This window comes from Arvicola amphibius, chromosome 7 (genome assembly GCF_903992535.2).
Source record: "Arvicola amphibius chromosome 7, mArvAmp1.2, whole genome shotgun sequence".
NCBI lineage: Eukaryota > Metazoa > Chordata > Mammalia > Rodentia > Cricetidae > Arvicola > Arvicola amphibius.
This window is the reverse complement of record NC_052053.1, coordinates 8,790,689-8,802,981: the sequence shown is the minus strand read 5'-3', so window position 1 is coordinate 8,802,981 and position 12,293 is coordinate 8,790,689. Positions and strand designations below refer to the sequence as shown.

Sequence of the window (12,293 nt, the reverse complement as noted above, 5' to 3'; positions counted from 1 at the left end):
GAGATTTCCAGATGTTGAGAGATTTCTACAGTGCAAGATAGGCAATTGGATAGGCACCGTGTCAGAATAATGGATCTCTTCCCGTCGCTCCGCAGGTGATGCAACGTCTCTATAAGGGTTCCTGCTTCCAATTTCCTTAGGTTTCTAAGTAGGCGCAAGTCCCAGGGTAAGGAGCCACGCGGGCAGAACAACCGTGAATCCAGACAGAAATTTCTGAGAAAGCAGCATGGCACACTAAAGGGCACCACAGATGGCTATTCTAAAAACAGTATCTTAAGTTCAGCCAGAAAACTCCTTCTTAGACATCTTTGCCTTTGCTCGCTTGACTCCAAGACTGTCAAAACATCACTGACTTTCCAGGAATAATGGCTGAATCAAAAGACATTACCCCAGGTTAAAATTCCATTTTCCTACCCAAAGAGGAAGAACCTCTTTCTAGAGTCAAAACGAAACTAGGCCGGAGGAAGCAATCAAAGTCGGGTACAGTTTTCTTTCTCGTTCTTATTATTTGTCTGTTTTTATTTTTACAGACAGAATCTCACTGTGTAGCCCAGGCTGGCTCGGAGCTCATGGTTCCCCCCCCACTGGCTGTGCCTTCCTGGTGCTGGGGTTACAAGAGTGCATGTCACCCCTGCCCTTTTTTGATGGTTTCTTACTTCTAAGTCATCTCACACATGCAAAAGAGATATGGAGAACCCCGCCCTTACCAAGAGATGGAGGGTCCCAAGTGATGGCACTGTGAAGAATATATATATGTATATATGTAGGTACACACACACACACATATGTACATACATAACTATATATACATACACACATGCATGTATATAATACACATAGCATATATGTGTTGATATGTGTGTGTACATGTTTATATACATATATTTATATATACATATATACAAAGAGCACACATGTATGTATGTGTATGTGTGTATGTATATATGTATGTATATGTATATATATATATATATATATATATATATATATATATACATACTGTTATTTCTTGGTATTTAACAAATTACTATTAAACATTCATTTATGGGCAGAGCGAGGGTATGGATCCTATACTGATCAGTTTAAGACTTATCTTCCCGTGACTGCCACACTCCCTCATTTGTATCGCTATATTTTTGTTACTCCTCAAATACAACAAAGACACCAGCACCTTTGAAAATTAATTGTAAACTCTAATTAAATCAACCTGAGCCAGGACTTCCAGCAAATACTCTCAATTCTGAAGCTGATCTTCAAGCAAAACCTTTGAGCATTCGGAATCATAAAGACCTCAAGATTTCTGTCAACATTTATTTTCCTCTGTGTTTTATTTCCCCTTCACTCCTACAGATAAACTTTATGGGCTCATAAAATGGCATCATTTTACAGCTGGAGATGGCTTTGCTGTACAGATGAGGTAATCTGAAGCCCAGGAAATTTACATGATCTGTGTTTGTTCACATGTGTGCTTGCTCTTGGCCTACTACATACGTGTCCTAACAGAGACGGTGTCAAGCGACAGCTGTATTCCGGGACTGCAGACCGCCCCGAGGTCTGCGTTTCTTGTGTTGCCTCAGAACTGAAAGAATTGGGATTCACAGTCAATTTTAAGATTTTTTTTAATAGATCCATTTCCAACTACAACATAAACACAAAGAACTATCAAGCCAGTCCGTGATTTCACAGATACACAGGAGAGACAGACATAGGGCCAAACAATATTAAATGCTAATAAAAAGTATTAGAAAGAGATTTTGTGAAGCAAGAACATGGTGTGTTTTAAAATGTATGATTTGAGCCAGTGAGGTGACTCAGCAGGCGAAGGGCATTGGCCTCTAAGCCCTACGACCTGAGTTCAGTTCCTGGGACCCACATGGTAGAAGAAGACAGCATTCTGAATTTGTTTCTTGACCTCTACAGGTCAGTAAGATGAACACAAAGGCAGACAGACATACAGAACAGACAGACAACACACACACACGCACACACACACACACACACACACCATTAAATAAGTAAATGTAAAAAAGCTTTAAACACATAACAAAATCCATGAAGGTTTTTTTTTTTTTTGGTTTTTCGAGACAGGGTTTCTCTGTGGCTTTGGAGCCTGTCCTGGAACTAGCTCTGTAGACCAGGCTGGTCTCGAACTCACAGAGATCCACCTGCCTCTGCCTCCCGAGTGCTGGGATTAAAAGCGTGCGCCACCATCGCCCGGCTTCATGAAGGATTTTTATACTAGTAAATCAGCAAGACTGTGACAACCTCCTGCCTACAGCAGAATGATGGTATCTTTACAGACTTGGGACAGGGCTCAGCCGAAAGAACAAGAATAATCCCTTTCTTTTCATGGCGCCGAGGCTGCGTACGGAAACTAAGAAACTGATAAGCAAGTGTGTGAAAAAGGAGTTTAGACCAATAAAGAGCCAAGACAGACAAAGCTTTCCTCTGTCGGTCTTTTGTCAGAGATCCTTGCTTTAAATTTCTGCCTGTGCCTGTAATCCCTTCTACCTAAAACCAGAGTTCAGTGAGCCTGGTAACAAGATAGACATTTCTTCAGCACCCAGGAGCCAAGCATGGCTATAAATGATATAAAGGGATATAAAGATGAGCAAGACCAAGGACCCCCCCCACCCCAAATGCTCCCCGTCTAACCGTCTGATTGGACGGGTGTCTCAAGACTGATGTTGCAGGTAGAAACTGAAAAGGATGGCAAACCACTGACCATTTCTGCCTGAAGGACAGGGGATGACTGGGAAAGGAGAGGCAGCGAGCGAGGCTGGATGGATTAGTAGGGCTGTAAATATGCAGAGACCGAGACAGAGAAGAGGATGGGCTCACAGATAGGAAAGCGAGGCCGTGGGAAGAGACCATGACCCCAGGGTTGGCGAGGGGCGACCATAGGGGCAGGTTAGAATAAGCCAGGACGGCAGGTGGGAGGGTTGAGAGTGGAGTACTTTTAACGTCCTGCTGAAGAACCGACAGTGGCCGGCAGCATCTAGAGGCCCACAGATGATATCAAGCTTTGTGAGCAGGGACCTGGCCCCCGCTGAAGAGGACTGTCCATCTGGCCGCTGGGTTCTGCCTGGATCTGAGACAGGGTAGAGAAGGAGGAGGCAGGCAGCCCAGCCAGAACCACAGAGTACAATCGCTGTCTGCCGAGGAGAGAGCAAGGGAGGGGCTGAGCTGGTGAGGGTTGTGAGCTGGGTCGCAACGAGAGGAGTGTGCCAAGGCAGAATGGTGGCACAACACGTGGAAATGTGGGTTGTTGGGGGGTAGAGCCACGAACGGCTGTGCGATTCTATCTAAGCTTGCAGCTACACAGTGCGGGCAAGAGGAGAAAACAGTCAGGAGGTTGTAGCTTGTCTGTCCACTAAACGGTTAATGAAGAAAAAAAACAAACCATTGAGATTGCTAAATCAAGCACCCATCCCCATAGTGAGGGGCCACCTGTCCTGGCTCTATAATTTCCCAGTTCACATCTGTAATTATAGACAACGTGTCTCAGAAGAAAGCCAGAATGTGGAGACAGTGGTGCCATTGCAGATACCGTAGTGTCCTGGAAGGTTCTGACATCTTTGGCTTCTTCTCTCTGGGCCACACTGGCCTCCACCGGGCCTTCTGTGCTCTGCAATGCTTGGCTTTCTAATCCTCTCAAACAACACAAACTGCCCTCTAGGCCTGACTCTGTGGACCAGCAGGAGATGAAGTGAACTAAATTACCAAGAGGAGGTGGGGGAAACCTTCCAGACCCTTTGTAAACTTCCTAAAATTATATTCCAATATGCATCCCTATGTTTTGTGGTTAGGTGCACATAAGCACAGACACCTGAGGAGACCAGAGGCATCAGAGCTCCCTGGAACTGGGCTCAGAAGTGGTTCTGAGTTGCCGGAGAGGCTGCTGGGAGCCTGGAAAAGCTTGAAAACCTTGGAAAAGCGGTTCCTGCTTTGTTTTCCAAAGGAAAGAGGTGACAAAGAGTGGCTGTACAGTTGATCTGAGGGAAGGCCAAGGTCATCACAGGATAAATTGGGGTCGGGTAGGGTCTTTGAAGGGCCCTCAATTCACAGCCGCTGAGCTCAGCACTAAGAAAGGCCAGCCTGGCCTTAAAGACCTCGCCACTGCACGTCACCCCTCCCGCCGCCCTCCCGCCGCCCTCCCGTCCTCTGTCCCCCCCTCCCCCGCCTCCCTAGCATCTGCAGAACTCAAGAGTGACAAAGTACAACCATTCTTTCTGCGATGTGGCGTTTGATTAAGACACAATTCATAAAGGGACCTGGACACTCGAGCACCGGGCAAACCACATATTTATGGCGGCAGCCCGAGCCACGCAGGCTGCCAGCTGCCTGCCGCGGTGTGAGCAGGCTGCCCTGGGCAGCGCTGAGGCTGCTCTTTCCCCTGTGGTTCATTTTCCAGGGGGAGTTCAATCGCTTGCCCTGACAGTAAAGAAAAACTTGGATACTAAACTTGGCATAAATATTGCTGAAAGTCAAAACAATGCCTTAAATTCAAGAGGCAGGAGTAAGAGTGTGGGGAGAAAGTCTAGGTTAGAAATAAGTCACCATCAACGTTCTGTGTACACTGCTGTCTCCTCCTGTAGCACCTTGGAAATAAGCTGGGGTGACCGGAAAGCCAGGGCAGACACTTCTGAAAGCGACATTCCAGGGAATAAGACTATAGAACATGACAACAACTTGCTTCCTTCCAACACCGAGGTCCCAGGCTAGCCTGGATTGCAAAGGAACCTCTGCAAGAGCAGTTGTCTGAGGCAGAGGAGCTGGGGGTGGGTGGATGTTGCTGATCTGGTGCGTGACATGGAGCCTCTGGCCTCTATCCCTGGCAGCCCTCCAGAGCGACCTCCTCTGATTACCCCTCCTCTGTGTGCCCTGAGTTGCTTGGTTTGGCTGAATGTTCTGTCCTCACTCTTTCTGCAATGTACTGGCAAAAATGTCAGGGAGGAGGCAGTCTTCTGCAGTGACTCTGTGCCATCTTGGGACAGGAATGCTTTCCTGAGCCGTTAGGGGAACACATTCCCAGCACAGGTCCACAGAGGGAGCGTGGCGTTCCCACTCCTGATTGCTCCTGAAGGCCTGGGTAAACTGGCGTGACAGCATGAACTCAAATGACCCTCTTAAACCAGCGGATGACGATGCCCTTTAAAACCCCATCTCATCACTTTGTTTGTTTGTTTGGTTTTAACTTTTCCAAGACAGGGTTTCACTGTATTACCCTTGGCTGTCCTGGAACTCGCTCTGTAGGTCATGCTGGCCTCAAACCCTCACAGAGATCCAACTGCCTCGGCCTCCCGAGTGTTGGGATTAAAGGCGTGCGCCACCACCTGGTCACTTAGTAAATCCTACAGGAAGTGTCTATTCTTCATGTTTTGTTTTGTTTACTTTGCCGTGATACTAATTTGTGGCCTGGGCATTCATACTGAAAACCTGAAACACGGAGAGGTGGTCTAAACCCCAACAGCCACCTCGTGTTACGGGCCTTTAATTACGGCAGCAGTTATGGGCAGTCAACGAGCCTCCTCTTTGATCGCCGCTGTAACCCATGTGGTTCTCAATGGAAGGAGGCCGTATAACACGAGCATGGGCACAGGCTGACGCTGATAGGTAAACTGGCAGTAGATGATGGTGACCACTGGGTCCGTCCATTGCAAGGAAAGTGCACTAACTCTTTTTCTCGTTACCACAGCTGGCGTCTTCAGTAACCAGCTGTCTTCAAGGAGACCTAATTGTCAACGCGGTCTCCACTCGTCTTTCCTGTTAGCGCAGTGCGAAGGAGATGTAAACAGGCACTGAATCCTGCACAGGTTTTCTCTGTGTCACCTCCTTAGTTCAGGTTCATGGGACGGTAAATGTTAATGAGGGGAAAACCTTCTTTGGACCTCAGCACTCCCATTAATGCACAGGGCAATCGGCCCCTAAAGAGTTATTTAGCGGCGTGATAATCAGAATCAGATTTCCAAAAGCAGCAAACTTGTAGAAGTTTGGGATCTTTGTGCTTGTGAGGGGCCCTACAGACAAAACCATTTCCTGAGGTGTGAGTGGTATCAGAGCCAGGAAAAAGAAGCCCAAGACCTGACATTCTCGAAGAAGCAGAATCCACCTGTGGGGCAGGGCTGGGCTTTCAACTCCGTGATGGGCAGTTCTCATTGTTAACTAGGAACACTCTAGAACGAGCTGAGAAGAGAGGCTCAGTGAGGGCTCTCTAGGCCAAGCTGGCCTGTGGATATGCTGTGGGGGATTATCTAGAATATGCTAACGGAAGTGGGAAGACCCAGCCACCGTGCATGTCACCATTGCCATGGTGGGAGATCTTGAACTACGTGAGTGGAGAGAGTGAGTTGAGCACAACTCATTCTCTCTCTGCTCCTGACTGTGCACGTGGCGCATACACACTCATTCTCTCTCCGCTCCTGACTGTGCACGTGGCACATACACACTCATTCTCTCTCCGCTCCTGACTGTGCACGTGGCACATACACACTCATTCTCTCTCCACTCCCATCTGTGCACATGGCACATACACACTCATTCTTTCTCTGCTCCCGACTGTGAACGTGACCAGCTGCCTCCAGGCCCTGCCACAGTGACTGCACCACAGGGACGGACTGTTGCTGGAACTGTGAGCTGACATAAACTTGCCCTCCCTTAAGTGACTTCTATCACAGCAACAGGAACAAAACTGGGACAAAGTCTGGTCCTGCTTTCCCAACCACCACCACATCTCTCTCCAGTCTTCTCACTCAACTAAGGGGAATCAGAAGAAACGAAATCCCAGACAGCTCCTTCATGACATTCTGAAATGGGGGGAGTCTACCAGATGGACCAGCAGGTACTAGGAAGGGTAAGGTATTAGCCTAACATCAATGGTTATTAAATTTGCTACAGGTTGTCTTCCCTATCAGTCCTCTTTAGGCCACTCCCTCTGTGTGTACAAATGGTTGTAAACTAAGAATAACGAAGGGTGTAGAACTCACTCTCCACTCTTTGGTGTTGCTGGTGCCCTCACTTCTTACTGGGGCCCTCAGGGAATGCCTTCCCTGTCCTTACCAAATGACCTCTTCACCCGCACTGACCTTCCTAACCCCTGATGGTCATACCGGAAGGAAAGTCTCCTTCAAGCAGTCTGCGGGGACGTTTCCTGCCTCTGGTCCCTGGTGTGTGCAGCTGACACTCGGGAGCCTGAGCTACCCGAAGCATGGAATGTGCTGCATCCGTCCTAACATCAGGTCTCAGCATCTACTCACGCTCTCAACTGAGCACGTGGGCCCACGGCTTGTGGAGGGATGAGGCAGATCCAGGAGACGGTGCTCATGCTGACCTGGAACTCGTATGTAGACAGGGAGGCTCGTGGACTTCACTCCTAACAGAACACACTCTTGATTCAGACAGGCTCTTGACTCATGTAAACAACCACATCTTGCTGGTGTCTGGGACATTTGCGCATCCCGGATGTGGAACATCTTGGGCTTCTATGAGGTCTGTCACATGTCTGTGTTGTGTGTATTTGGGCTCCGCATGTTTTCCTCCACCAGATAATTAAATAGTTTCTTTCCAAACCCTGGGCCATCTCTGAATCACCGCACACTCATCCCAGCAAGCAAAGTGAGTAGGTGTCGTTCACCCTTCCCTTCACTCAGGAAGTCTGTGGAGAACACCAATTCCAGACTCAAATAAATTGCTATGGTGGTTTTAAAAAGAACTGCGTATTTTCAAAGGTGCAGAGATAATGTAGGTTACAGCACATTTGGATGTTGATGTGGCTTGTCTGTATATCTTGGCAAAAATAAAGCATGTATTCAGTTATTTAGCTAGTTGTATACAATTGAGTCTGGAGTTTCTGCCAGTGCTGTCTCGTGACTATACACAGGATTATTCTATGCACACTACATTTTAATGTTACTGCTGCAGCTACAGTAGACACCAGCTATCAATTAGGATAATGTTTTATTTACTTTATATATCAAGGAAAAAGCCGTTTGGTTAAAATTATCTACTAAATCTCAATTACAGTATCATAGGATACCAGCTAATATCTTTTGGGATAAAATCTGGAGTAAATCAGTTCCATTAATAGTCTTGGTAAGTTTAAGATCAAATAACCCTTTGTTCTCAAATTTAAATACTTCATATTTTTAGTATGTTTGGGAGCCAATAACAGAAAAGGACAGCGTGCTCTAAGACGATGGAGTTCTCCTTGCTCTAAAGCAAAGAAGAGAGCCGGGAAGAAGGTGAGTGGCCTTCACAGAGCAGTCTGCTCTCGACTGTGGAGCCTGCGGTAGCTCTGGGAGGTATCTTTAAGTGGCTTTTACAGTCATATTGAGCTCATTATGCACTTTACTGTCTTCTTTCTGGTCACTTCCCTGCTTTGGCAACAAAAATAATCAGAATGGCTTCAAAAAAACGGAAGAATAACATGTCATATTGTTATTTTAGCAGGAACTAGGTATTGCTATAAACGACCTTTCTAGGCAAGGAAACCTTTGCCTTATTGCTTAACTTTTCAAAGTTACAGATTAAAAACAAAAATTTTACAGATTTATCATATAATAGTAGGTGTTTTGATGCATGCAAACTAAATTTTATTAAAATAAATAAGTTTTAAATATTTTTATGGAAAATATATAATTTATATATTTAAATAGGCATCTAAAATAATTTCATGTTCTATTTTAAATATTTTCTTGATGACTAACTGCTTAAGATCTAGAATACTGATGCTCTTTGCATTCATATTCATTCATTCATTCATTCACCAAGTATTTACTGACTGTCATGTTGGACCAAGAACTGTGAGAGGCAGAACCATGAAGAAAATACACAAAAATGCCTGCTGTGGAGTTCATATCCTGGTCAGTATGCCAGGGTTTCAATGTATCCCCAAATCCCGCATGTGGGAAATTTGTCATCAATGCAGCGGTGTTGACAAGCAGCACTTTGGGACATGGACTGCCTTTGTTCAGGAATGGATGGACCCATGGCTTCCTGAAAGGGAGGCAAGGGTATAGAGCATCTCTCTGGACTGTGGCTCTCTCTCACCCCATGAGGCCTTCTGACATGCTGTGATGAGGGAAAAAGTCCACCACACACACACACATGTGAACACAACACATAGGCACACACATCACACCACACACATACACACAGGCACACAAACACACAGACCGCACCGCACATACATACACACACACCACACTGCACATACACACACATACCACACTTCAATACACGCACACACATACTCACACAGGCACATACATCACACCATACCATATCACACCATACACACACAGACATGCACATACACAAACACACACACCACATCACACAAACACACACACACTCACACAGGCACACACATCACACCACATCAGATCACACCACACACATTCAGGCGCACACACACATACACCCCCCCCCCCCCACACACACACAGATGTTGAACAGACGTCAGTAATACCCTTGGGCTTCTCAACCTCTGCAGCATAAGTTAAGTAAACCTTGATTGCTTAGAAATTAGCTTTAGGTATTTTGTTACAGAGACAGAAAACAGAGTGTTCAAGATGTTTGCTTCTATTAACTGCCTGCAGGGCCGGGCCGGTCCTTACTTCTTGCTAGCACAGCCTCTTCTCGTGATCTGGGGCATCACGGTGAGACTTTTCCTTAAGCATCTGCCTACTGTAACAAATCATTGCTGCCCTCCTGGGGAATTCTATCCCTGTATTCAGGATCTTTCTTTGTCCTCTTTAGTGGTTCGTGTGATTCCATTCTGATATGACTCTATCAGGATCAGAGATCTGTGTCATTCTTTCCCTTCGAGGATAAAATGGATCTTTGTGTAAATGGGGCTCCGAGAAGAGCAGCAAGCAATGTCATAGATTAATATTACAAATATGATGTTTCTTATGGCTGCAGTTGCTTTCCTAGTCATTCTCAAAACTTTTAACAGAATTTAGAAATACAAACACAATTTTTTTAAGGGAGAAAAATCAGTTTTGCGACACTTCTGTGGTTTTGCTCTTCCTAAAGTCCTGGGGATTGAACCCAGGACCTTGAACATGCTAGGCAAGCACTATACCACTAAGCTATGCCCCAGCCCTCCTATTTTGTGGCTGTTGTTAAAAAATGGTTTGTAGGAATCCAGGAGGCAAGCTGGAATTCTGAACTGCACCAAGGAAGCCGTGATGGCTAAGATAAAACGGGTCACCTGGGACTCATTCATAAACTCATGGGAGTCAGACTGGGGTCACCTGGGGGGGGGAGGCATGTGGTTAAGAACTGCAGTTCTGAGATGGATCCATCTCCTCCTCAGTTTATTCATCTGGAAAACAGTGTACACGGCCCTTCCTTCGCAGGGCTGTGAGGTTGAGACAGATGATTGCAGGAAAAGAGCCTGTAGTGTACAGTAAGCGCGGGGGAAATGTTAGTTATGACCTCAATCTCTTTGTTTTAGGCTCCTTTTTCTTTTCCTTTTCTTTCCCCCTAAGACAGGGTTTCTCTGTGTAGCTCTGGCTGTCCTATAACTCACTCTGTAGATCAGGCTGGCCTCGAACTCCAAGATATGGAAGTCTGCTTCCCGAGTACTAGTATTAGAGGCATGCACCGCTGCTGCCCGGCTTCTCCATTAGTTTTATAGATAAACAAGACAACAAGGCCCTAAAATTTTGAAGTGCATAGTAAGTTAGAAGAAAGACATTGCCTAAGTCAGGTGTCCTGATCCTCACCCAGTTATTCAGCCCCCCGTCCCCATATCTGCGAGCTTCGCAAAGGGAAAGACATACGGACTCCTGTAAATCACGCAGGGATGACTGAGCTGTTTAATCCTTCCACCTCTCCACAGACAAGGAACTCCAAGCCTCTCTGCCCCGGACCCGGCTCCACACTTCAGACAGTTTAAGTGCTAACAGCACGACGGTTCCCGTCCTCACCTTAAACTTGTCGACTTCAGCCTTGGAACACGTGGCATGGTAGGACAGCACCTGGTGCGGAAGAGGACAGAACATCAGTAATTACCATGACCGGGCCGTCTCAAATTCTCCTCCCTTGAAAATGGGCTTTGCCCAGAGGCAAAGCTTTACTTGACAGTGGGTTTCAATGTAAAACAAGAGATTTCTATGAATTGTTTGTGGCACAGACTGAAGGCTGGTTACGTCACACCGTGGACGCCAAGACCACGGTCCCCGCGGGCAATGTGGACCATTCTGCCCTTCCCAACCTCGGAGAAGCACAGTTGGCCTCTGAATTGTGGCGCAGCATTTTCCAAATCCAATTAGCCTTACAACTCTGCTTTAGATGAGACAGCAATGTCACAACAGGCCAATCTTAATAAGCAAGCCATTGACCAAGAACTTTTGAGAAACGCTGATGCAGGTCCAAGCAAGCACACAGCAGCGGAGGCAGCGCCCCACAGTGGTTGAACGCGGTCTGTGCAGTCCCCAGCTCTGGGAACTCGCTCAGGCTCCCCCGACTACTTTGTAAGGTAGCATAATAGTAACACTATAAAGACTGCTCATGTTTACGAGCAGCCTGCTTTTGAAAATCAGGGGCTCCACCTGAAAAGCACAGCCGGGGCCATTTCCCATGATTGTCAACAGGAAAGTTAGACCTACTGTAATGTGTGTAACGTCCTAAGGCGTAGTTAGGGGGAGCAGAGTTCATAGGTGTGCGTGAAACCAGAATCTAAGGATGTTTACATTTACCGGCAGTAAATGCTTGGTCTCCTACCATGAACACTTTTCTCACTGACTCCTTTCCCCCCAGCTTTCCCAATCGCCTTTCACTTTCAGGGGGGCCTCCCAAAAGCGGCTTGTGAGACAAATAACGTCTGTCAGGTTTGCTTATTAGCAACAAAATGGGTTTCTCCTGGCGAATGTTAATTGTAACAGTGGTACCTGGAGTGGGTTTGCCTTTCCCTGAGTTCTTAGGAAAACAGAATGCAATAGTACATGTCGACTCTCCAGCACACAATTAACTTATGTTGATTGTATGAACCGTCAGTTAAGTCTGCCACATATATATATATATATATATTTGGCTGAATATCACATTTTATGATTTTCAGAGATTCAATGGTTTTTCAAAAGAAATTCTGTTCTTTTGGTTCTGTTTTATTAAGGTAAACTAAATTTATTGTTATCTTAGATTGTCTTATGGTGTCTGCAAGTTTTTTTTGTATATTAAGTCTTTAAAAATAGGCTGTTAACCTAAAAAACCAAAACTGAAACAAAAAACTGCAATTCTAATCTCCGCCACTAGATGGTGATCAACCAGGCTTTTAGCATGTG

At 46.1% G+C, this 12,293-nt stretch overlaps 1 protein-coding gene across 1 annotated transcript in view; it reads right to left on the bottom strand.

The window, feature by feature from the left end:
* Pde11a (phosphodiesterase 11A) overlaps window positions 1–12,293 on the bottom strand; it is a 309,344-nt gene that overhangs the window by 104,610 nt on the left and 192,441 nt on the right. Inside the window, exon 10 of the mRNA XM_038336971.1 lies at window positions 10,938–10,988. Coding sequence (XP_038192899.1) covers window positions 10,938–10,988 — 51 coding nt within the window. The remainder of the gene's footprint in view (window positions 1–10,937; window positions 10,989–12,293) is intronic.